The sequence below is a fragment of the Cetorhinus maximus genome, chromosome 18 (assembly GCF_964194155.1).
Source record: "Cetorhinus maximus chromosome 18, sCetMax3.hap1.1, whole genome shotgun sequence".
NCBI lineage: Eukaryota > Metazoa > Chordata > Chondrichthyes > Lamniformes > Cetorhinidae > Cetorhinus > Cetorhinus maximus.
In genome coordinates this window covers 67,625,512-67,651,518 of record NC_135896.1, presented here as the reverse complement: position 1 = coordinate 67,651,518, position 26,007 = coordinate 67,625,512, and the positions used below count along the sequence as shown (strand labels likewise).

The window sequence follows — 26,007 nt, the reverse complement described above, 5'->3', positions numbered from 1 at the left end:
TGACGTCAAATCCTGCAGCAGGTGGCAGATGTGACCGACCAGTTCCCTAGACATGCGCAGTCTTTGGCGACACTGGTTGCTGGCCATCTGCTGGAATGAAAGGCGTCTATAAACCCTAGGTCTAGCTAGGTGCCGGCCAGCAATGGCTCGTTATGGCTGTTCGGCAGTGTGTATGGGAGACCCAGTCGCCCCTTCTTCCTGAGGGTTCTGCTCCTCCCTCTGTGCAGCCAGGTGCTTCAGTTGCTCACTTCTTTGTCGTCTTCTCTCTCTGTAAGCCATGAGGCCTACGGCTAGTTCACCAGGATCCATGCTCCTGATGCGCTCCCCCTGCAGGATGAAAGAGAGAGATGCATGAGTTAGTTTGGGTGTTCTAAGAACCTCTTTGGGTTAAGTCTGAAGGTCCCTTAACGCATCCCGGAGAGTGCTGGCCACCACTTGGATAGCCAGAGTTTAGTGCATTGCATGGCTGCACAAAACCCCACCCACCTCCACCCCACTCCACCCGAACAATAGGTGGCAGCTTTGCCCATTGGACTGCGTGCTGTGCTCTCAGCTCAGGCACAGGCATTCTCCTAACCTGCACTGCAAGGCAGCACTGTTAGCTTGAATCATGGGGGAGACTGGGCCAAACTGGGATGATGACATTGCAAGGGGCTGTGAGCGCCTCCACCAGTGACTGCTCCGAGGCCAGTTTTTGCAAGGATTGTACAACGTTCCCAGACGTCCAATTGTTCCAAAGCCCCTTAAAACGCTCATTAGTTTACAGTCTGTGCCCAAAAGGTGAAAAGCTCTGGAGCACTTGGTGGCACTTTGATGCTCTGCGTTGCTTGAGTGGATAGATAAGCTTGAGACCCGACTCCACTCATGTCAATGTGGCTGCGTGTGAATTGTCTCAGCTGCAGAGGGATGGTCACTTTATACAATGTTTCCCTAATGTGTGGCCACTTCCCTCCTCCGCCCCTTGCCCCCCAACGCAGGGCAAATGTGCCCCCCCCTTCCAACATGCCTCAACATGCCTCAAGGGCACCCCTTGCTGTGCCCCCGCCAAGTCATCTCAATCACAAGGCAGTCCTTGCAAACCCCCCCACCCCCAAACAGTCGCTTCAACTGCAGGGCAGCCCTTGCACCCCCACCCCAAGTCGTGTCAACCTTGAAGTCCAACAGGCAACGCTCCCAAGCGCTGTGCACTGTTACTGTACACTCACCTCCGAGTTCCCCTCAAAGTGTAGCCTGCCAAATGCACGCCTTATATATGCTGTTGTGCAACACATCAGCATGCAATCACACCAATGTGGGCAGATGATTCAGCGGCAGGCGGGGGGGGTGATTCCGGCGGGCTGGCCTTATGATGATATGCAGATGTATTACAATGAGGCTCCCGACGTCTGATGCGGGAAACGCGGCCCGCCGTTGAAGGGCTGAGTGGATAATTGCAAACTGGTTTCACGACATCTTGAAACCAATTATTGGCCTTCTCGCTATATTGTCCGCTCATGCTGTCGAACATGCCCAACACCAGCGGGCATGGAAAATTCCACCCAAAGATAGTGAAATACTGTTTGAAAGGGTTGCAGCAGTAAAAGGAAGGACAGAATATATAAGCGATTTATATAGTGATCCAAACCATGAGATTCCTCAAGATATAGAGGCAAATGATGGATCAAACATTATGATAACAGAATGCTTGGAAATTGATAAGTACAGAAAAAGCTCCAGGTTGCGATGAAGCAATAACAGAATGTCGTAGAAGGGTCCGGTACATAAAGGGTTAATGCGGGACTAAATACAGTACCATCCACATAGTGATGTAAGAAGACACCTGGATCAGAGCCAGGGTCAGTCTGGAGATGGACACCTTCTACTGCAAATACATACACAGTTATGAGTTGTTAATAAAGATTTGCTGTTAACATACTGCCTGAAGCAGGATTCTTCACAGAACATCTAAAAGCTCTTGAGGAAACAGAAATAGAAGTGATAATAATAATTTGTGATCAGACATATAACACAGGATTGATGTGCAGCAGTAGGAATTTTATCAGGCCAGTGGTTATTTTGACACAAAACAAAACAAACACTCAAAGTTATAGTTAAAATATTAATATACTTGGAGTTTACTGTCATCATTTGGTCTATATAATGATCACTCTATACCCTCCTGAGGATTAATAATGAAATAAGATGTATCAGTACCACTGGAAATATTTATCTTTGAAGATAATGCAAGAGGCAAGTGGAGAAAATTATGTAAATTTGAAACAAAGATTCATATTGAGTACCTGAATTTTATAGTATGATAGTTTGTGTTGCTGTTGTCTCTACAATGATATGATGTATATTCTTCTTCCCTCAGGATTGAGGATGGCATGCTTCCATTCAGTTTCATTTTGTTCTGAGATATCTGATAAGTCCAATGCATTACTGGCAGACTCTGCCACATGTGGAGCTGCTGGTGTTTGAAGGGTCAAGTAGATTAATTTTTTGGAGGCTCTCCCTGACGCCTTGACTTCAGCTCTGTGTTCCCAATGATGCCTCTCGGTGTGTTCAGTGCCTTCCTAAAATGAACCTTTTCCATTTTGGCCAGTAACAAGCCAGGGTCTCCCAAGAGTCGGTAGGGATGTTTGTTCTCTCAGGGGTCCTTTGAGGACTTCACTGTTTTCCTGGAAGCCTCCTGCTGCAACTGAGTTCTGAGTAGAACAGCTGCTTTGCGAGTCTGGTGCCAGACATATGAACTACATGTTCTGCCCAGCCGAGCAGGTTTTGAGTAATTAGCACCTCGATGTTGGCTTGAGAGAGGATGTTGCTATTGGACCACATTTCTTGCCCCTGGATTTGGAGGATTTTGCAAAGGGACCGGTGGTGGTGCTTCTCCAGTGCTTTGAGCTTCCTGCTGTAGTTGTCCAAGTTTCCGAAGCATATAAGAGCATGGGGATCACTGCTGCCCAGTAAACCTTGACCTTGGTCTAGGATTTGAGATCCTGGTCCACAAGTACTCTTTTCCCCAGTCAGCCAAGAGTTGCACCAGCACATGGGATGTGCTGATAAATTTCATCATTTATGTCTGCCTTCATTGAGAAGAGGCTCCCAAGGTATGGAAAATGGTCCACATTTTTCAGGATCTTGGAGTTGACCTTAGTGGACGGGAGAGGTATCGTTCTGTGGAAGCTGGTTGGAGGAAGATCTTAGTTTTCCAAATATTTAGTGAAATGTCCATTTTCTCTCATGCTTCAGAAAAGGAGGCCACAATGACCTGGAGCTCAGTTTCTGAGTGAGCGCAATCACAAGCGTCATCTGCATACTGAACCTCAATGACTGAGGTTGGAGTGATTTTGGTTTTGGATTGAAGAAGGTGTAGATTGAACAGATTTTTGTGTGTTCTGTAGATTATCTCCATGCCTGTGGGTAATTTGCTGGGGGTGAGGTGCAGTATTGTAGTGATTAAAATGGAGAAGAGAGTTGGTATGATGACACAACCTTGTTTGACCCTACTGAGTTAGGGTCTGTGGTGGTTCCATTGGTGAGGATCATGGCTTGCATGCTATCATGGAGTCAACGGAGGGTGGTAACAAGTTTCTGAAAACAACTAAATTTGAAGATACTCCTTAAGCCTTCACAGTTGACAGAGTCAAAGATTTCGTGAGGTTGAAAACGGCCATGTATGGCAGTTAGTACTGTTCCTTGCATTTTTCTTGAATTTGCCACGCAGAGAAGATCATATCTGTGGTGTCTCTTGACACTGCACTGCGACTCTGGAAAGAACTCTTCAACCACTGGGAGGAGACAATTGAGGAGGAGGGAGACTCCACTGTAGTTACCACATTCATACTTGTCTCCATTCTTGAATATAGTCACAATCACAGCATCCCTGAGATCCCCTGCCATGCATTCCTCTGCCCAGGTGAGGGTATGAGGTTCTGCTGCTGTGCCAGGAGTGTATCTCTGCCATGTTTCAGAATTTTGGCAGGGATTCTATAAGGCTTTGTTGCTTTTCAGCTATCAAACAATGTTTTTACTTCGCTGTGGACTGGGATGGTGCCAAGACTGGGTTGGACGGCGAATTGAGGGATGGAGTTGAGGGAATTCAAGTCGAAGACAAAAGCTCGATTGAAGAGTTCTTCAAAATGTTCTCTCCGGTGAGCCCTGACTGCCTCCCTGTTCTTGATGAGCTCCCTTCCATGCTTGGCTCTCATCAGGGTGGGCCCTTGAGTTTGCTAGCCATAGATTGTTTTGACAGCGCTGAAGAGACCGCATGTCATTGGTGCCCGTGAGTTGTTGGATCTCCCACGGTCTTTCTACCCACCATTTGTTCTTTATGTCATGGGTTTTATGTTGTACCATTGCCATCAGATACCTGTAGGACTGTTGCTTTTCTCTTGAGGTGTGGTGAAGTTTCCAGTCTGTGATTGCTTCATTAGGTCCTGTACCTCTTGATCATTTTTGTCAAACCAGTCACGATGTTTCCTAGTAGAGAGGCCAAGGACCTCTTTGCAGGTGCTTGTTATGGTGGACTTTAGGGTTGACCAGACACTATGGGCACACTGTATCTCCTGGTGGCTGGTGGTTGAGAGTTTGGCAATCAGGTGCTGACTGAGAAGAGCCTTGGTGGTATCTTTGAGGCCTTTGATGTTAATTTTCTAAATGGCATTGCTTCTGTTGTGTCTACTGTTTTGTGGCCAGGCTGATGGAGCTGGTAGATCACATTAGGTGGTGAGCAGTTCCGCAGTTGTTGATCCCTGTCACGGTGTGGGTAATGTAGATATCCCTGCGGTCACTTACTTGAACAATGATGTAGTCAAGCATCCAAGTCCTAAACTTCATTTTGATGAGTGGAAAATGCCTGTGCATGATCTTTTTTTGTTGCAAGTATATTAATATAATTTGAAGGCAGTCCCACAGTAGGGCTGTGATAACCTCATAAACCCAGAACAAAGCTCAAATTGTTTATGGACTCATCTGAATGCTAAGATTTGTGCAAATTCTGTCTACCTAATCTTTTATTTTGTTGTTTCTACAATAAAAATGTTTCTACAGTAAAAATATGATGCATTGTGACATTAGTAAGGTTAGCTTATTTTTTAACATAAAAATGTCAAATGTACTTAGTACTGTATCTCATTACCAGAGGAACATTATATTTCTAAAATGGTTTAAGTGTATAATCATTTGTAGTTTACAACTAATCCATGTTCATCTATTCATAGAAAAGAATTTCAGAATCATAGAATGGTTGCAGCACAGGAGACTATTTGGCTCATCATGTCCATACCAGCTCCCTGCAAGACCAACGCGCAGTCCCATTCCGCCACCTTTGCTTCATAGCCAGGATTCAGTATCTTAACAACAAGAACACTTTGCATTTTTGTAGCACAATTAATATAGTAAAATACCCCAAGGCATTTCACAGGAGCGTTATCAAACAAAATTGGTCTTCAAAGCACATTAGGAGATATTGGAGACAAAATTTGATAGCCCTCAAGAAAGTGCATGGGGATTGCAATGCGGTACCTGTACCTATTGCTTTTGATGCTGATAGCTTGCCAACTTAATACTGCCTGCTAATTTGCATGACTGCTGCTTGCAACCAGCATTAAATGCACTGTTGAATGACTGCACGTATCAGCAGGGCCCCTAAGCTTGTGCAAGGTTAGCACTATTTTAAGCTAGCTTGCACTAAAGCCAGCCTGCACATCTTGAAGGGGGGTGCATTCTAACTAGAGCAGGTGATTCTCAGGAGATTCTCAGGAAGAACGCGAGTGAATTACGGTACAACAGAGGAGTGAGGCTCCTCCAAAGTTCTCAGTAGCTACAATGGACACCATGGTGGAGGAGACATAAAGAAGGAGAGATGTCCTGTATTCATAGGGGGCCAGGAGGCCCCCCAGGCAAACAGTGTGAAGGCAGTGAGACTAGACAGCTGTGGCAGTCAATTCCAGCAGTTAAGCCCAGAGAAACTGGGTATAATACCACCACAAGCTCAAGGACCTCATGCAAATGACCAAATTCAGTGAATTCATCTTCAAATTCCATTTTTCACCAACTGCTACTAGCTTCACACACTGCTGAACGCATCAAATCCCCATCAAGCAGCTATCAACAATCTCCATCAATCAGGAATCTTAACTAGATTTCATTGCTGCAATCACCCTCACACACTTAAAACTGGTATTCTAACTGGCAGTGTGTAATGAGTGGTCTCCTGCATGTATCTGAGTTGAGGCCTCAACTAATCATTGTATTCACTAACAAATGAGATGACGGGACAGAAAACCATGCATCTAAATTTGCCCATGATACAAAGATATATGGTCTTGTAAGCGTGTAAATGGAGGGGCAAAATTACAAAGAGATATTGATAGATTGAGTGAATGACCAAAACTGTGGCAAATTAATTTCAATAATGGCAAATGTGAGGTCATCCACTTTGGACGTAAATAGGATAGGACAGGATATTTTCTAAATGGTGTAGAGGTCCAAAGAGGCTTGGGAGTTCAGGCATATAGATCATTTGAAATGTCATGAACAGGTACAGAGATCATCAAAAGGCCAATAGAATGCTGGCCTTTATATTGAAAGGATTAGAATACAAGTGGGTTAAAAGTCATTCTTTAACTACAGAAAGCCCTGGTTGGACCATACCCAGAGTACTGTGAGCACTTTTGTGCACCGCATTTTAGAAAGGATATATTGGCCTTGCAAATAGTGCAGCATAGATTTACCAGAATGATACCTGGACTCCAAAGCTAGGAGGAGAGATGAAATAAATTGGGCTGCATTCCTTGAAATTTAGAAGGCTAAGACATGATTTGATTGAAGTTTTCAAGACATTAATGGGAACAGACAACGTAGATAGACAGAAATTGTTGTTACTGGTTGAGGAATCCTGAATAGGGGGTCATGGTTTAAAAATTAGACCAGATTTTTCAAGTGTAAAATTAGGAAACACGCCTTAGGCAAAAACATCTCACACACGATTCCTCACTGCGGTTCAGGTAGGAGAATTTCTCCCTCAGTATCCTGGATGGATATAGCCTGCTGCCCCTCCTCCTCTCACTTTTAGCAGCTTGTCCTCCTCTGCATAACCTCTGTTCATTCTCCAAGTCATGTTGTATTCCAAGGAGAATGGCTTCTAATGCACCCATATTTGGGAGGAATGATTCGTGCAGAACCCATGAATCCCGGACAAAGTCCTCCAACACCTGCCCTGTAGACTTTGGCAACTTTGAAGAACTCTAGAAAGAACCAAACACTTTTACAATTGTAACAAAAACCAATAGAAATCAATCAATAACTAACCTGAAAGTAGTTGATGACCCTTTTAAATAGCGCTGGTGTGGCGTATTTCCTGCTGCTGAGCTTGTATGCAGCTATGCAAGGTTAACAGAATACATTAGTAGGAGTGTTGAGCTCTCGTTGAGCAGCATCAAATAGCATTACACATTGCACACAGATTTACTGCATGATCTCCCTACTTTGCCTACTTTGGATTGTTGTTCAGCCGTGTACAGCTATTACCCTTACCAATAAGGCATCTGGCACAACTCGCATCAGAAATGTGCGTATGCATAGCGGACACCATTTTGTATCTCTAAAGACACTTGTAGCTTCCAGATATGCACACTACTGATCCAAATTTTGTGCCTGAGATTTTTAAAATTGAGGCATTGCAAGGCCTTGAGCCAATGTAGATCAGCAAGCACTGGTGCGAAGGATGAATGGGACTTGTTGCAAGTTATGATACAGGCAGCAGTATTTTGCATGAGCTGAAGCCTATGGAGGGGGCAAGGTGGGAGGTTGGCCTGGAAAGCAATGGAATAATAGAGATAACAAAGGCATGAGTGAGGGTTTCAGCTGTAGATGACCTGGACAGGTGCAGAAATGGCCGATATTACTGAGCTGAAAAGAATACGGCATCGAAAACTCTGGGTCAAATAGGATGTCATGGTTGCAAAGGGCCTGGTTCAGCCTCAGATGGTGACCAGGGAGAGAGATAGAATCCTGATGTCATCTCGTACTCTCGCGATATATCGCTCAGCAGGCGCATGCGGGAGGCAGCAGCACGCCCACTGACAATTAAGAGGCCTATTAAGGCCTGTAACCAATTAATTAAATCTGATTTTTCACTGCCCATCCAACCGTTCAGTTGGCCCGCGGGTGAAAAGGCCAAGTGGCCTTTGGATTTTTTATGAAACCTCATCCACGGGCGGGATGAGGTTTCCAACAGGAATTAAAAATAAAATTAAAATGTTGAAATCTCATTTATGACATGTCTCTGCTTATGTGACAGAGTCACATGAGGGGACATGTTTTTAACATTTTTAAAGTCTTTATTTATGTTTAAAAAATCTTCAGCTCCCTGAGGCAGCTCTGTGCTGTCAGGGAGCTTTCAGTGCACGCATGTGCAAACATTTATGCTCGCTCTCCTCCCCCCCCTACCCCCACCCCACAACCCAGGCAGCACTGAGGCTCCCAGCACATGATTCATGCTGGCTGGCTATTAACTGGCCAGCCAGCGGGAAATCACAGTCAGGGCCCAATCACCGGCGGCGGCCACTTTCGCGACTGCGCCTAGGGCCGCCCACCTGACGAGTTAAAAATCCTGCCCCATGTCTTCAGACCAGGACTGCTCCAGACAACAGATGGCCCCAAAAGCAAAGAAGCCCACAAATTTAGTGACGCCTCTCTGGGGATCCTGCTGGACACGCGATGTCCCCTATCTCTGCTCTAGCCATAGGAGGTCCATCAGAGTCATCAATCTGGCCTGGGAAGCAGTGGCAACAGTGGTCAGAGCCACCAGAACACAGAGGAGGTCAGCCATCCAGTGCAGGAAGAGGATGAATGTTCTCATTCGTTCCGCCAGGGTAAGTCAATCACCTCATCACTCTCAACGCACACACTCACAAACCCATCACACATCCACAGGGATCTCACACCTCAAGGGACAACACCAGTAACTCTCGCACACACCCTCAAATCTCCATCAGGCTCATATCCTCTGGAGCTCACGTCCTCATCCTGTCCATGACTCCACTCACCACACAAACATTCCATGCAGTGTCATGTGTCCTGCTCACACTCTCTCCATCTGTTTTCATGCAAGAGAAGCCTGTTCCTATCAGCAGGGAGAGATCCCAGACCAGGGGTAGAGTGGCCCACGTTAGAATCCTCACTCACTTTGAGGAGCGTGCCATCATGCAGACTGGTGAGGACGTGGACCATGCCTACACTGATGGTGAGGTCGGCCGTAAATACCCACATGAAGACACTGCACCACATCATCCCTCTCTCAACACAACTGTGAGTGCTCTCTCTCCTGCTTTAGACTCTTCTGTCATGCACTAATTACCTCTACTTTGGTTCACAGGGAGCTCTGCCAAGCAACTGACACCCTCAGCCAGCCAGTCCTTCAGCTCCATCTATGTCCTCGCCTCCAGCCAAGAGGACACTTCCTCCATTGAAGAGCTGGAGATAAGCAGCCTGGAAGACCCGTCACAGCGCTTACCCACACCCTCCTCCAGCGCAGAGACACACACCTTTGTAGGACCTAGATCAGGAGCAGGATTGTGTTCACAATCTGGTGACCACCGCATGGACACTTGTCCACAGCAGAAGAAGGCAGGTTCAATCAAGCTCCTACCACTTGGAGGACTGCTGGGGAAGAGGCAACCTGTGAGGCCCGAGTCAAATGACAAGCCTCTAGTTTTGGCCTTCCAACTCATCCTGGAGAGTAAGCAGAATGCGGAGGGACACCACACAAGGCTGCTGGAAGCCCTCAACAGAGTGGCATATGAGTCAGAGGAGTGTGTCCGCCTGCTCTCTAATGAAGTGGTGCCCACATGTGCATGTATGGAGGTCACCATGGGGAGGATGGCGGACGCCATAGAGACCCTGGTTCAGTAGAATGTGGATATGCGCACAGACCTGCACTCCATCACGGTAGCCACGGGTGCTGCAGTGGCAATGCAAGAGGGAAATGGGGCACCTCGGCATCCCTCCAGGTACACCTTCCTCTCCCACTCACAGCTAGACCTTCCTTTCTGCCCCCAACCTCGCCGATCAAGAGATAGCCAAGACCGTGATGTCCTGACGCAGACCTGAGACATCAACGGAAACCTCCCACCTCCCGTGAGCTGCTTCATGGCAGAGCCATGTCCATGAGAATCCACACAGCATGCAATGCACGTATTCCTCCAGGGTCCAGTAGCTGTAGGGCTCCAGCATCTTCTGCTCCTCAGATGTTCACGATGTGAGCAAAGGCCCTAATTGTAAATCCTGACATGTCACACTTGTCTAGACGTGTTCTGGGCTGATGTGTTTTAAATTTGTAAATTTGACGTAGGGGGTTGATTCAGGTGACCAGGCAAGATGAAGGGATGCAAATGCATTGAAATTAGGTTGGACAGTCTGAAAGGTCATTGATGGATGGAGCAGACAATTGCAAGTGGTTTCACAATGATGTAAAACTGATTTTTGCGCCAATGAGGGCAGAAAATTCCAGCCTAAATGTGGCCAATATATTGCTGGTCACATTTTATATAGTCCATGCAGTGCAATGCCACACAGTTTTAGTAACTTTCAATTTTCCAGCTTCCAGCTCAGGCCTATAAGATATTGTTGAATTGAAAGCACAATGTTTGTACAATGAATTTATAAAAAGTGAATGCAATACAAACAAGATATTCAAGATTCCTAGAGCTTACTTGGTTTATAATCTTTAATAAAAATACAAAGGTATTTTTTGACTTATCCATTGAATTCAATTTAAACCAGTTTCCAGATATGTGTGATGTTATCTGTGATCATGGAATGCAAGTGTGGATACATGACTGCCGTACATTTAACCTGCCTAATAGAAAACTGTCTGCTTCCAAAGTCAAAGAGCTAAAGGAGCTGCTGATCAGATAATTATAGGGCAAACAATCCATTGGTTGCTATTTTCCTCCCTATTTTAATTTATTTTAATAATGTATTATTTCCTTGTATCATATGGCATCTCCACCACAGCAAGGCTCGAGCAAACATTGAGCACAGTTTGATGTGTACTTTATCAAACCATGGTGATCTATTTCAGTCATTTTGGGTATGCCTGTTTAGCTGTGTCCTGACTGCACATAGTCCGTTTGATACTCTGCAACAGCTGTGTGTTTGTGAATTCAACTGCCATTATTACCCCAGTGAAGCAGGCAGTTGTGCGGAGCAGGGGATGATGGTGTAACTGGAGCTCCAGATCATTGATAAATTTTTTTTTTACAAAAATGAAAGACAGAAACTCTGACAAAATTCATTCAAGAGCTGCAAATTCAGGAATGAAATGTGACCAACTTTTACTGTGAAGAAAAGGTACTTAGAACCATTTTAATTGGAAATTATTGTTAGATCAATCACAACTATTATTTAATTTTCAAGTGCAAAAATGTTTAAGTGCAGAGCAAAAATAGGGTTAGTGTACAATTATAAAGAGCTGCATGGTCCTTGCTCATCAAATGAAGTTAGTTGGTTAGCAACAAACAATATTGAAGAGTGAAAGTTGTTACAAGAGTGTTACTAGTTTCTATGAATGCTTAACATTGCGATTTTCAGGGTTAACTTTGCCACGTTAGCACTGAAGGACTTTAGATAATAAACAGGTGAAGTGAGACAAACTAACTGAATTATCTATTGCATGAGGTTTACTTACGGAAAGAATGAATGATAGCTCAGTCAGTAGAATATGTTAGGATATGTTTGTGGCAAAAAATAAAATGTATATATAGATGAGTGTGTATGTGTTTGTATATTATTTTGAGTGGAACATTTCTTATCTCTAAAGCAAAGTATGTTGAGATCATCTTGTACTGTGTTTTGTGAGCTCTTTGTTCAAAAATGTTTGTAAAAGAAACAATAGTTTAATATATTTAACCATTTCCAGACATTAAATTGTTGTGATTGGAACCCAGCTCTCTATATTACAGGATTGCAGTGTTAAACATGGTTCATAACATTCACAATTTAACAATTTTCTAAACAGAAGACAAATGATGCTGACATTTATCTAGTACTTTATGATTGTATTTCTTTTGCTGCTTTGCTACTTGCTTTGATATTGATATGCACAAGGAGCCAAGTGTGAGGGCGGAGAACTCTGCGTTTCTGTCAGAGCAACAACTTGTCGGTGCTTTGGAAGATTCACAGAGTCGAGTTTCCATAGTTTTAATCCAGTTGGCAATAGGCATACGCTGTCTTTTTAAAGTGAGTTTACAGCTTACGATTGATGTATAAAAACCACTGCAACATGGTAGAGCTGAACAAACTCTGTTGCTAAAGTGATGAATGCGAGTATTTATGACCTTGGGGAACCTGGGAAATGGTTGCTAGTGCAACACTGTATTACTAATAACCAAACTTTCAGCTTTCTGCAGTAGATCAGCAAAAGGTAAAAATTGTTAGGTAAGAGCCAAAACATTTTGTTGAAGACTTTTAGAAAAATAAATGTAAATGGTGTTGGATATTTTCACTTTGTGGATAGAGGATTGTGCATTTGGATTTGTTGGATGTATGCGTTTTATGACTTTAAACTTTGCTAGCCTTGCTGAGCAGTGTAAACTGGCCTGCTATCAGTAATAATAAGCAATGCTTCCTTTCTTATTTTTTTGTTAATTAGCAACAGCTTGGGCAATGCTTTGTTAGAAACTGTAAGTGTTTGAGTCAGAAAGCCTGTCTGCAAGCCCTATTCCTGTGCTTTGAACATATAGTCCAGGCTGGGGCTTCATTGCAGCATTGAGGGACTGGGCAGATGTAGGTGCCTTTTTTTGGCTGATACATTAGACCAAGGCTCCATTTGCCCTCTCAGGTAGATGTAAAAGATTTCATGGCAATACTCAAAGGAGATCAGGGAGTTCTTCTGGTTTCCAAGCCAACCTTTATCTCTCAACCATAATCACTAAAATAAAACAAATTATCTCTTCATTTATCACATTTCTGTCTGTGGGACCTTACTGTGCACAAAATGGTTGCAACGTTTTCCTACATTACAACAAGTGCCTACACTTCAAACATACTTCATTGGCTGTGAATTATTTTGGGATGCTTTGAAATCATGGAAGATGCTATGTAAATGCAATTTCTTTTTCCTCTACTTCCTACACCAGACATAGTGATATTAACCTAAATATGGCAGAGAATAAAAGATGCAGAGCTCAGTTCATAGGAAACTTAGGACGGTTTTTCCAAATGGTCACATCTATTATAGTGGACGCACCTGAGTGCAGGGTTATGCTACGCTCTGGTTCAATAACGTGTATGCCCCGGCTCAGAACGGTGAGTGGTTGGCCATCCTTCAGCAGCTCCCAATGCTGCTGGCAACTTCCAGGTCAGTCATTCTAGGCAGTGGCTTCAACTGCATCATCGATGCGGCTCTATGATTCAACAGGGTCAACAGCAGACTGAACGCCATGTCCAGACACCTGATGGAAACAGTAAAAGATACCAAGCTGCCCAACATCTTCAGCAACCCTGCAGATGGAGCGCAGTGCAAATGCACCTGGTCGTGGCCAGACGGGTCCGTTCATTCCAGGATAGACTTCCTGTTCGTGTCCCGTGCATTCACAGTCAGATCCACCGACGTCAAGCCAGTGTTGTTCTCTGACCACTGCCTCCTATTGAGAGTGGATGAGCGTGGACTTTATTTAAAACAGACAGTGAGTGAGCGTGTGGACTTTATTTAAAACAGACAGTGAGTGAGCGTGTGGACTTCATTTAAAACAAAGAGTGAGGAGGCTTCATTTAAAAAGAGTGTGGAGAGCAGCTGATTAGTGAGTTGGATTGGTGAGTATTTCTAGTCTTTAGATTAAAATTAAGGTCTATAGTTAGTGTTTAGATCTCTAGTCTTTATTTTCTCTTTTGTAAAAATAGCTTGTTAAGTATAAGATCGATACTGGTGTAAATAATTAATTTCAATAAAGTGTAAAGAGCAGGGATACTAGAGTAATTAATTAATTAATTTAATTAAATAAGATAGCGATAGCGGGTCGAGTGATATGTTGCTGCGGCAGCATGTGGGAGCTGCTGGACAGCAAGGTGATCCAGAGCAAACACATCTAAAGTAAGTGTTTGCAGCTCGAGGAACTTCGGATCTGAGTTAAGGAGCTGGAGTCTGAGCTGCAGACATTGCGCCACATCAGGGAGGGGGAAAATCGCCTAGATACTTTGCTCCAGGAGTCTGTGATCAGAGACAGGTGGTTGTGACTGCAGGTGAGGCTGTTATGGGGACCCAGGGGGTAGCATTCAAGGAGCCTCAGTCCCTGCAATTGTCGAGCAGTTATGAGGTTTTTGCAAGCTGTGTGGACAAGACTGAGGACTGCAAGGAGGATGAGTGAACTGACCACGGCACCAGGGAGCCATTCAAGTAGGGGGAGGAAATAGGAATGTAGTAATGGTAGGGGACAATATAATTAGGGAGTAACAATAATTAGACACTATAATTACTGTTCTCTGCAGCTGTGAGCGTGAGTCCCTAAGGCTGTGTTGCCTGCCCGGTGCCAGGGTTAAGGACATCTCCTCAGGGTAGGAGAGGAGCTTGGAATGGGAGGGGAGGGATCCAGTTGTCATCTTCCATGTTGATACCAACGACATTAATAGGACTAGAAAGGAGGTTCTGCTGAAAGAATTTGAACAGTTAGGAGCTAAACTACAAAGCAGAACCTCTAAGGTAATAATCTCGTGATTACTACCTGAACCACGGGCAAACTGGCATAGGGTAAATAAAGTTAAGGAGTTAAATGTGTGGCTCAAATGTTGGTGTGGGAGGAATGGGTTTCAGTTCATGGGACACTGGCATCAGTACTGGAGTAGAAGGGAGTTGTTTCGGTGGGATGGGCTTCACTTGAACTATGCTGGGACCAGTGTCCTGGTGAATCGAATAGCTAGGGTTGTAGAGAGGGCTTTAAACTAAATAGAGGGGGGGAGGGTCCTGGAGAGGGGATAAGTAGGCTTACAAAACACAAGGATTTGGCGGCATTGCTGGGCAGCTACTTTGGTAATGATACCCAGAGTGTGGCAGGAAGGGACAGAGTGTACAAACATGAAAAAAAGCAGCAAATAGGGTCAAAGGGGGAAAAAATGGTAAGAAGGCAAAATTAATGGCTCTTCACTTAAATGCATGTAGTATTCAGAAAAAAATAAATGAATTAACGGCACAAATAGATGTTAATGGGTATGATCTTATGGCTATTACGGAGATATGGTTACAAGGAGATCAAAGTTGCGAACTAAATATTCAGGGGTATGTGACTTTTCGAAAGGACAGGCAGGAAAGAAAGGGTGGTGGGGTAGCTTTGTTAATATGAGATGGAATAAGTACAATAGCAAGCAATGACCTTGGATCGGAAGATGTGGAATCCATATGGGTGGAGGTAAGAAATAACAAGGGGAAGAAGACAGGTGGGAGTAGCCTATAGGCCCCTTAACAGTAGCTATGATGTAGGATAGAGAATAAATCAGGAGATAATGAGGGCATGTAAAAAAGGCAGTATATTAATCATAGGGGACTTTACTCTTCATGTAGATTGGGAAAATCAAATTGGCAGAGGTAGCCATGAGCAAGAATTCATAGATTGTATTCAGGACTGTTTCCTAGAACAATATGCTGTGGATCCAACCAGGGATCAGGCTATCTTGGATCTGGTAATGTGTAATAAGGCAGGTTTAATAAATAATCTTAGAGAAAAAGATCCCCGAGGAAACAGTGACCATAACATGGTGGAATTTAGCATTTAGTTTGAGAGTGAGAAACTTAGTTTGGAAACAACTGTACTAAACTTAAATAAGAGTGATTATTTATGGAGGAATGAGGGCAGAGTTGGCTGGAGTGGACTGGGAAAGGAGTTTAGCAGAAAATACAGTTGATAAACAATGGCAGGCATTTAAGAAAATAGTTCAGACTTGCAACAAAGATATCTCCCAGTGAGGAAGAAGGATTGTAGGAAAGGGATAAGCCAACCATGGTTAACTAAGGAAGTTAAGAATAGTATCAAAGTGAAAGAAAAAACATACAATGTGGCAAAGATTAGTGGTAAGCCAGAGGATTGGGAAAGTTTTAAAAATCAACAAAAGATGACCAAAAAGAAGGGAGAAGACAAACTTTGAGGGTAAACTAGCAAGTAATATAAAAACGGACAGTAAGAGCTTCTTTAAATATATAAAAAGGAAGAGAGAGGCCAAAGTCAATATAGGCCTCTTTGAGAATGAAGCTGGGGAAATAATAACGGGGAACCAGGAAATGGCAGACGAGTTGAATAAATACTTTGCATCAGTCTTCACAGTCGAAGACACTAATGGCATTCCAAAAGTACTAAATAATCATGGGGCAAAATGGCAGGAGGAAATAAATACAAAAAGTATTAGATAAACTAATGGGGCTAAAGGCCGATAAGTCACCTGGACCTGATGGGTTGCATCCTAGGATATTAAAGGAAACAGCTGCAGAGATAGTGGATGCACTGGTAGTAATCTTCCAAGAATCCTTAGATTCTGGAAAAGTCCCAGAGGATTGGAAAACTGCCAGTGTAACACCCTTATTCAAAATGGGAGGGAGACAAAAAACAGGTAACTATAAGCCAGCTAGTTTAACATCTGTCATTGGAGAGTGTATTATAAAGGATGTAATAGCAGAGCATTTAGAAATGCATAATATAATCAAACAGAGTCAACATAGCCTCATGAAGGGGAAATCATGTCTGACAAATTTATTAGAATTTTCTGAGGAGGTAACAAGCAGGATAGATAAAGGGGAATCGGTAGATGTAATATATTTGGATTTCCAAAAGGGGTTCGATAAGGTACTACACATAAGGCTACTTAATAACATAAGAGCCCATGATGTTGGGGGTAGTATATTAGCATGGATAGAGGACTGGTTAACTAATAGAAGGCAGAGAGTTGGGATATGGGGGGCATTTTCAGGATGGCAACCTGTAACTAGTGGAGTGCCACATGGATCAGTGCTGCGGCAACAATTATTTACAACATATATTAATTACTTGGATGAGGGAAGTGAATGTACTATCGCCAAGTTTGCAGATGACACAAAAATAGGTGGGAAGGCAAGTGGTGAAGATGACATAAAGAGTCTACAGGGGGATATAGACAGGCAAGTGAGTGGGCAAAAATGTGGCAGATGGAATATAATGTGGGAAAATGTGAGTTTATGCACTTTGGCAGGAAGAATAGAGAAACTGAATATTACTTAAATGGAGAAAGACTGAAGAAAGCTGCAACACAGAGATATTTGGGGATCCTCGTGCATGAATCACAAAAAGCTAACATACAAGTTCAGCAGGTAATAGGTAAGGCAAATGGAATGTTGGCCTTTATTTCAAAGGGAATGGAGTATAAAAATGGGGAACTCTTGCTAAATCTATACAAGGCACTAGTTAGACCACACCTAGAATACTGTGAACAGTTTTGGTCCCCTTATCTAAGGAAAGCTATACTGGCCTTGGAGGCAGTTCAGAGAAGGTTCACTAGGTTGATCCCAGGACAGGAAGGCAGGGATTTTCTTATGAGGAGAGGTTGAGTAGGCTGGGCCTGTACTCATTGGAGTTTAGAAGAATGAGAGGCAACTTTATTGAAACATATAAGATTCTTAGGGGGTTTGACAGGGTAGATGCTGAGAGGTTGTTTCCCCTTGTGGGAGAGTCTAGGACCAGAGGGCATAATCTCAGAGTAAGGGGACACCCATTTAAAACAGAGATTAGGAAGAATTTCTTCACTCATAGGGTGGTTAGTCTGTGGAATTCCTTACCACAGAGGGCTGCAGAGGCTGAGTTGTTAAGTATATTCAAGGCTGAGATAGACAGATTTTTAATCAGTAAGGGAATCAGGAGCTATTGGGAAAGGGCAGGGAAATGGAGTTCAGGATTATCAGATCAGCCATGGTCTCATTGAATGGCAGAGCAGACTTGATGGGCCAGATGGCCTACTTCTGCTCCTACATCCTATGGTCTTATGGTCTATCAGTTGGCCATCACTTACAGGAAGACAGGGAGATATGGAAGCTGAACATGAAACTATTGACAACCCTATAAAACATTAAGGAACTCAGAAGGGATTACAAAGGTTGGAGAACAGTGAAACCCCTCTTTGATGCACTGTTGGGAAGTGGTCAAGGTGAACATCAAGAGGTTTTTTATCCTCAAAGGTATTCAGAAGCCTAGAGAGGAACAGAGGGAAGTGTCCCAACTCCAGGAAAACATGCAGAACCTGCTCCGGCTGCAGTCAATGGGGGTGAATGTCAAGGAGAATCTCCAAGAGGTGAACAGCCAGCAAGCCTCGTTCTTTGCCTGGGAGGCCTCCAAGATCATCTTCCGGTCCAGAGTCCGCTCCATGGAGCAGGGTGAGACGTGCTTGCATTTTTTCTTCCAAAAGATGCAGAGAGTTCTGTGATCAGCAGCCTGAAGGAAGAAGGTGGCTCAGTAAAGTAATTGCAGTCTGACATTTTGAGTATCAACAAATCCTTTTATGCCAGCTTGTATGATGTGAAGCCCAGAGGCAGCACGGTCTCCCAGTCCTTCCTTTCCTCCATCACAGAGGTCTTAGATGACGGTATGCAGGGGAGTCTAGACAAACTGCTAACTCTGGATGAGCTGAGTAAGGCCCTCGTGTCCTTTGAGAAAAGTAAAACTCCCAGAAGCGACGGCTTACCGGCTGAGTTGAATTTGTCTGGTGGGACTGGATTGGCCCAGACCTGCTAGAGTATGCTTCTGGCCAGCAGCATGTCAGAATACATGAGGAAAGGCATCATCACCCTCATCTACAAGTGAAAGGGGGAAAGGGAGGAAATTAGAAATTGGCGACCCATTTCACTGTTGAATGTGAACTATAAAATTCTGTCCAATGTCATTGCCAATCAGGTTAAGTATGCTCTGGAGTTGGTGATCCACCCTGACCAGACCTGTGTTGTACTCAACAGGAAGATCTCTGACAGTCTTGTGCTACTTAGGGATATGATTGCCTATGTTGAGGACAGGGGTGTGGATAGCTGCCTCATCAGCCTGGACCAGCAGAAGAAGGCCTTTGTCAGAATAGCACCTACATAATGGATGTGATCTCCAAAATGGGATTTGAGGTGGGAATCCGCAACTGCTCTACACAAACATCAGTAGCGCAGTTTCAATCAATGGGTGGGAATCAGAACACTTTCCAATTAAATCTGGGGCTGAATTTTATGCTGATCAGGCCGGTACACGCCCAGCCCGATCGGGCATGAAATCGCACAAGATGATGTTGGGTGAGCCTCCTGACGTCTTCCCACGCTCGTGCGATAATTCGGTCGGCAGGCACACATCTGGCTTTTGTGTGTGCCCGCTGACAGTTAAGAGGGCAATTAAGCCTATTAATGGCCCAATTGTCGGTCATTTTATGTTGCACATCCAGCCTTACAGTTGGCAGAAGGGTGAATCGGCCAGACGGCATTTACATTTTTCATGAAACCACATCCAAGGGCATGATGAAGTTTCTGTTATTAAATAAAATAAAAATAGAAATCTGTGGACAGCATTTTTATCATCTATATGTTCTGGTGCCTGATTGTGATGCTTGAACATATTTTTCCTGACTTTAAAAACTTTATTTCCTGGGTTTTGGGCCTTCAGCTCCCTGAGGCAGCTCTCCGCCTTCAGGGAGCTTTCTACCAGCATCGCCCGCGCCCACGTTGATGTCATCGCCTGCCCTCCTCCTTACCTCACCACAGTAGCCCTGAGCTTTTCAGTGCGTGCTTCACACTGGCTGGCCATTAATTGGCCAGCGAGCGTGAAATCGCGGTTGGGGCTGATTGTGGTCGGCGGTCCGTTTCCCAACCACTTCCTGGTCCGCCATTCACGCCTCCCCATGAGCTGAAAATTCAGGCCCTGGAGCCAGGCAGGACTGCCCTCTCTCCTCAGTCTATTTGTACGTTGCATTGAACCTTTTGCTGAGACCATTAGGAATGATTTAGGCATAAGAGGAGTGATGATCCCAGGCAGTGGAGACACTCAGGTCAAAGCTTTCCTGTGCATGGATGATGTTGTCATCTGCTGGGATCCGTTCTCGATTTGCAGACCGATGAGCATCTGTGACCAGTTTGAACTGGCCGCGGGAGCCAAGGTAAATCGCGGCAAGGGCGAGGCCATGTTATTCAGGAACTGGGCTGACTGACCCTTTGTCCCTTTCACTGTCAGGTCAGGCTGCCTGAAGGTGCTGGGGTTATGGTTCAGAGGGACCAGGGCATGCACTAGAAACTGGAAGGAGCAGATAGCTATGGTTAAAAAAAAACTGGGCATGTGGGAACGAAGCTTCCCCTTCATTGTGGGTAAGAACCTGGTTATCAGATGTGAGGCATTCTTGGTGTTGCTGTACATGGTACAGGTCTAGCCCATCCCTCACTTCTGCACTGTCAATCTCCCAAACCACCTTCCGCTTTATCTGGAGGTTGAAAGTGGACTGTGTTCACAGGCACACAGTGTACAAACCTCTAGATAAAGGGGGAAAAACATGTCCAATATTGCCCTCATCCTGATGTGTGGCTGCATCAAGCTGTGCGTAGACCCTTGGTACATAAACACCAAATGTCACTACATGATGAGGTCCTACCTGTTCCCCCCCGGTGTTTCGAAGGATGGGTCTAACCACATTGCCACAGAATGCTGCAAGTAGTTGGACTGTGCCATACCACCTATCCCTCATGGAAAAGTTTATGCAGAGAAACACTTTTGACCACAAGTCCATCAGACGGTGGTCAGCATGTAACATCCTAGAGACACTGCAGGAAAAGGAAATGGTGGATCCTGTCCAATGGTCCCCTGAACACACTGCCAAAGTCATTTGGCAGAATGCCTCATCGCCAGAACTTTCAAACAAGCACCAAGACGTAGCTTAGCTGGTGGTGAGAAAGGCCCTCCCTGTCAGATCCTTCCTACATGCCCAGAGTCTCACACCCCGTGGTGGGCAAAGGACTGTTGTTCATCTCCTTCTGGACTGTGCCTTTGCAAAGAAGGTCTGGAGTGTGATGCAGTGGTTTTTGTCAAAGTTCATCCCGAGTAGTTCTGTGACACAGGATTCTGTGCGCTATGGGTTGTCCCCAGGGATGCACACTGAGAAAAACATCAACTGCAACTGGAGGATCATCAGCTCGGTGAAAGACACCCTTTGATCTGCCTGAAACTTGCTGGTCTTCCAGTGCAAAGAGTTGTCCACGGCCAAGTGTTGCAGACTGGCACATTCCAAGTTCCAGGACTACGTGCTGAGGGATGCACTAAAGCTTGGGGCAGCTGCCTCAAAGGTGCAATGGAGAAAGGCTTTTCAGCCATAGAACCCCTCAGACTCTATGAGTCACGTTGAATGTATACAGTAAATATTACATGTATCACAATTATATTGAAACACCCCAGAATGCAAGATGATCTGTGTAGAGAATTTGAATATCATTGCACTTTCTGTAATGACTATTTTGAAATGTTTTGTAATGCTCTTTTAGATATTTTATGAATAAAGTATATTTTTGTAAAATAAAATACCTGGAATGTGGAGTTAGCTATCTAAGTTTCCAGATGAAACCAGATGATAGTTATTGGGAACCAGTGAACCGTAGTCAGGAGAGTAGCAGTAAGGGGGAAAATTGGATTGAAAAAATAATTTGAAGAATGAAAGGAATTTCCATTGCTGTATTCCTGTAAGACACAATAATTTGCCTTGAATTAAAGTTTGAATTCACAAGGCCAATAATAAGTCTGCCCTGAGGTAATGGGACACCAAGGGAGAAAATGTTTTTTTTAGCAGTGGAAGTGGAAGGATGCAGCTACATTTAAGATGCATGAAATGGTTGCTCTGAAAGTACACTGGACCTTATTTTAAGGAAGATTGTTGCTGTTTTGAGGAGTTACATTAAATTCTTTGGGTTTGGTGGAAATAAGTTCATGCTAAACATCAACATGGAACTCTGGCAAAGATAGTGGAAAATGCATTTTACAAAGTTATGAATCTGAAGTGCAAGGTACTTAGCTTGTTAATGTTATTGTATCTGTAATGGAAAACCTTCCTGTCCGGTGATCTCAGTGTTGGACATTTTTCATTTAAAAACACTCAAATTGATTACAATTTAAGTTCTTTGTTCTTGTGTAATTGTGAAAAATTGATCAATCTTGTTTAAGCTGTACACCTGGAAGCTCTTAGATTTTCATGTATTTCATCACCTGAAGATCATTAATTCTACCAGTTTTTGTAAATGAAGTTGGCCAGTAAAGTGGTTCATATCATCACCTGCATCTGCTTACAGCAAAAAAAGTTTTCTTTAAAAGATAATAAAACCGAAACAATGCTATTTAACTTCAATATAGTAGCTTGGGGGGCCTGAAAATTCTGCCCATAGTCTTTCATGCATGCACAGAAAACTGGTTCTTCATTTTTTGAACCCTGAAATACAAAGTCTCAAGATAATTTAAGTGTCCCTTAAATTTAATTTTTAAAAACTCTGAGATGCAGACATGGGAACAAACACTGAGTTGCTCTTCTATGCAAATGTCATGCCAAGCCATTTGACATGTTAAAACAATGAAGAATATTTACAAGGCCAAAAAAGGTTAAAATTCCAGCAGAAGATTAGGAGATCTGTGAAAAATGCAAAATTATACCTGCAACACCAATTAATTTTGTGAGATTCAACCATCAAGGACACTGCAGAAATGTAAAAACCCCTGCACTCAGTCTAGCTGCAAACTCCCCAAAAGATCAATGACCGCCTTTTCCTCACAGTAATCACAGAAGCGTACCCTGAAGAGAAAGGTGCATGAGAAAATGATCCAGCTATTGGTGATGTGAGTGATGCTGTAAGTTATCTTTTTTCTTTCCCTGCAGGATATTTGTGAGGATATTTCAGATCATGTGGAGCTGATCCATGCCCTGTTGGAGACAGAAATTTCACTGAAGCTTCTCTCCTACTCAGTCAATATCCTAGTGGACATCCATACAGTTCAACTTTTGTGGCACCAGCTACGTGTATCAGTTCTTGTGCTTCGTGAGAGAATCCTACAGGGTCTACAGGATTCAAACGGAAACTACACAAGGCAGACTGATATTCTTCAGGCTTTTGATGAAGACAGAAAAGAGGTAAGAAATTGCAAGCTCTTACTCTGCATCAGTATTAACTTGATTAGAACATCTTTACAGAGGAGGAGACTTAAGTTACTTAATCCTCCTTGGAGTTGTTTTAACACACAAAGTTTTATTGTGAAGGGTACAGGGTCTTATTTAGGATCAATGGAATATGGGCATAATGACTATATTTGACACAGAGCCAGTTAGAAAGGGACAACTAAAAAAAAAGTTTGACGGATGTGGTGACTTAATCCTCATCATAATAAGTCAATGCATCATGTAAATGTCATTGTATTACTTATTTGTCATGGCATTGGGCTGGAAATTATATTTATCTGTTTAGATGTTTTCCTTTTCAAGCAAGAAGACAGCCCACCTTTAAATAATATGTGAATCCTTTTCCCTGAACAAACTTACATTTCAATCTCTTCTACGTTCCATTTCCTTACCGAAGGCCTCCAGTGCCGTATCAGAAATCTGCAAGCCCTCTTTAATCTGCTGCTCCATTTTCTGTGCTTTAGCTTCTTTCCAACCTTCTGTACAATGCATACAGCTCCCCTTTAAGAGAGGCAGGCTGCCTTTAAGAGGTGCAGGCTAGCTGAGACACGTACTAGCACTTACGCTGCTAGACCCCCTGTTGAACCAGTCAGCAGCATGCTGAAATCATTTAAGTGAGGAACCAAGATGAAGTTTGCATTCTGCCTGCCTTAATTGGACTGCGCAGCTGTGCCCAAAAACGGGCCTTAACAAATTTTTCCCCATGCTCTCTTCATTTGAACAAAATAAAATCAGGTGGGCTTTGAACCCTATTTCCTGGATCTTTACAGTGAATTTTCTTAAGGGAGTCACAGTTTTCTTTTGTGAGTTACTTTCACTTAGTTAGCTTAGTTAGCTTTATATTACTTTTTTTTGTCAATCCAGCCTTATTGTTTGATTTTTTTTGTTTCTTTCCTTTTCCATCCCCAAACATTGCTGGGCATTTAACTTTCACTTTTTACACCCTAAACTTGGAGGATAGGTATTCTCTAAGGAACTCCTTTTGTCCTTAGGGAGCTGAAAGGCAAGAAGGTGTATCTAAACAGAAACATAGAGGCAGCCTATGCATCAAGTGGGCTGTCCTGTGCCATCATTGCCAAAATATGTGGGTCCATAAGACCCATCAAACCTACTCGGGCATCTCACCCATCACCAGAGACACATTTCACTAGGAAATGGATTGTATCCTCAATATACCATCTTATGCTATTTTGTTGTACAGGTAGCGTTGAGATGCTAGAAGTTGAAGGAGTGGGTGCATAATGACAAATGTTCACAAGTCTCATGCCCACCTGGGTATTACTGAATGACCATGCATTGTGCGATTTGGTTCCATTAAAATGAGTTAAGATGCCAGTTCATCAAGATGCAAAGACTTTCAATTGATGTTGTATCTTGAAAATACATTCTACTTGGGTATGGCTATGCATAAGATGCAATGCAAGAGCTGTAAATTTGTGTGAGGCATAAATGAACAAAGAGCCAATCACTGCAGATCTAACGGGGCTCCAGTTAGATCCAAACCCTTATTACAACCTTTCTGCCTTCGGGCTTTCAGCCAGTTCTCAATTCAGTGTAGTGGATTGCTAATAATACCTGAGGGAAGTCGCTTAAGTGGTACTCTGTCAAAAGCTTTTTGAAAATCTAGGAAGCCAATGTTGACCAGGTCTTCCTCACTCCACTGTCTTGGTGACTTCAAAAAACTGCAACTAGCTTAGTAAGACAGGACCTCCTTTTCAGAAGCCTTGTTGGCTGTCCCTGATGTGTCCTTCTTTAAGTGGTCAAAGCTAATGGGCCGATCAAACCCATTCCTTTAACATATGTTTATATTGTTTCAGCTAAATAATATATAATGATTAGATTAACTTAGCCTTATTGATTTTTTGATGATGATAACAGAACTTAAGATAAAGTATCATGAAGAAAAAAAAATCAATCCACTCTTCATAGTTGTCTTAAATAAACCTAAAAAACCAGAAGTAAAATATGTCAACCACCATGATTATTAATACTGCACTGTGTTCCTCCACTTTCATCACCTCTGTTTGCCAAGTCTTGCAGAATAGTGGAATGGGACTTGTTAAAGATCTGCTGCTCATCACAAATGTGTATATCAAATATGAAGTGAAATTAATTAAATGTATTAAGCACATACATAAATCAGATAAGTGATTGGAAACAATTTACACAAAACTTTTTAAGGAATCCTGAAAAGCATATAATTAAAAGGAAAGGAACTCTAGATTTTGCTCACCTGCAAATTAATAACTTCATAGTTTACAATTAGATTCAACACCACATGACTAATTGTGCTCGCCCAACGTCATCCCGCGCTCGCGCGATATTTCGGTTGGCAGGCGCGCACAAGTGTCAGAAGCGCACCCGCCAACAATTAAGAAGACAATTAAAGTTGTTAAAGTTCCAATTGTCCCCGATTTTTCATGGTTGGCGGACCGGCAAATCTGCCAGGCGGACTTTGCATTTTTGATGAAACCTCATCTAAGAACAGGCTGAGGTTCCCGTTATTAAATTTAAAAAAATGTCTGGGCAGCATTTCTGATGTGTGGACATTTTTTTTCAAGTTTTAAAACCTTTATTTAATTGTTTTGAAGTCTTCCGTTCCCTGAGGCAGCTCTCCGCCTTCAGGGAGCTTTCATTCAGCGCTCACCTGCGCCCGTGCTTACATCAGCGCCCACCCTCCTCCCGCCCCCACCCCGGCAGCGCGGCACACGTGTCACGCTGGCTGGCCGTTAATTGGCCAGCCAGCATGAAATCGCGGTTGGGGGCCGATCGCGGGCAGTGGTCTGTTCCCCGGCTGCTCCTGGGCCCGCCGATTGTGCCCGCACACTGACCTAAAAATCCTGCCCCAAG

The 26,007-nt window shown here is 43.6% G+C and overlaps 1 protein-coding gene across 5 annotated transcripts in view; it reads left to right on the top strand.

The window, feature by feature from the left end:
• The window catches only part of akap6 (A kinase (PRKA) anchor protein 6), a 467,239-nt gene that overhangs the window by 51,672 nt on the left and 389,560 nt on the right, over nt 1-26,007 (top strand). For all 5 annotated transcript variants that reach the window (XM_078562838.1, XM_078562835.1, XM_078562834.1 and 2 more), the window contains exon 2: nt 22,861-23,112. In XM_078562838.1, the coding sequence (XP_078418964.1) occupies nt 22,861-23,112 (252 nt within the window). The remainder of the gene's footprint in view (nt 1-22,860; nt 23,113-26,007) is intronic.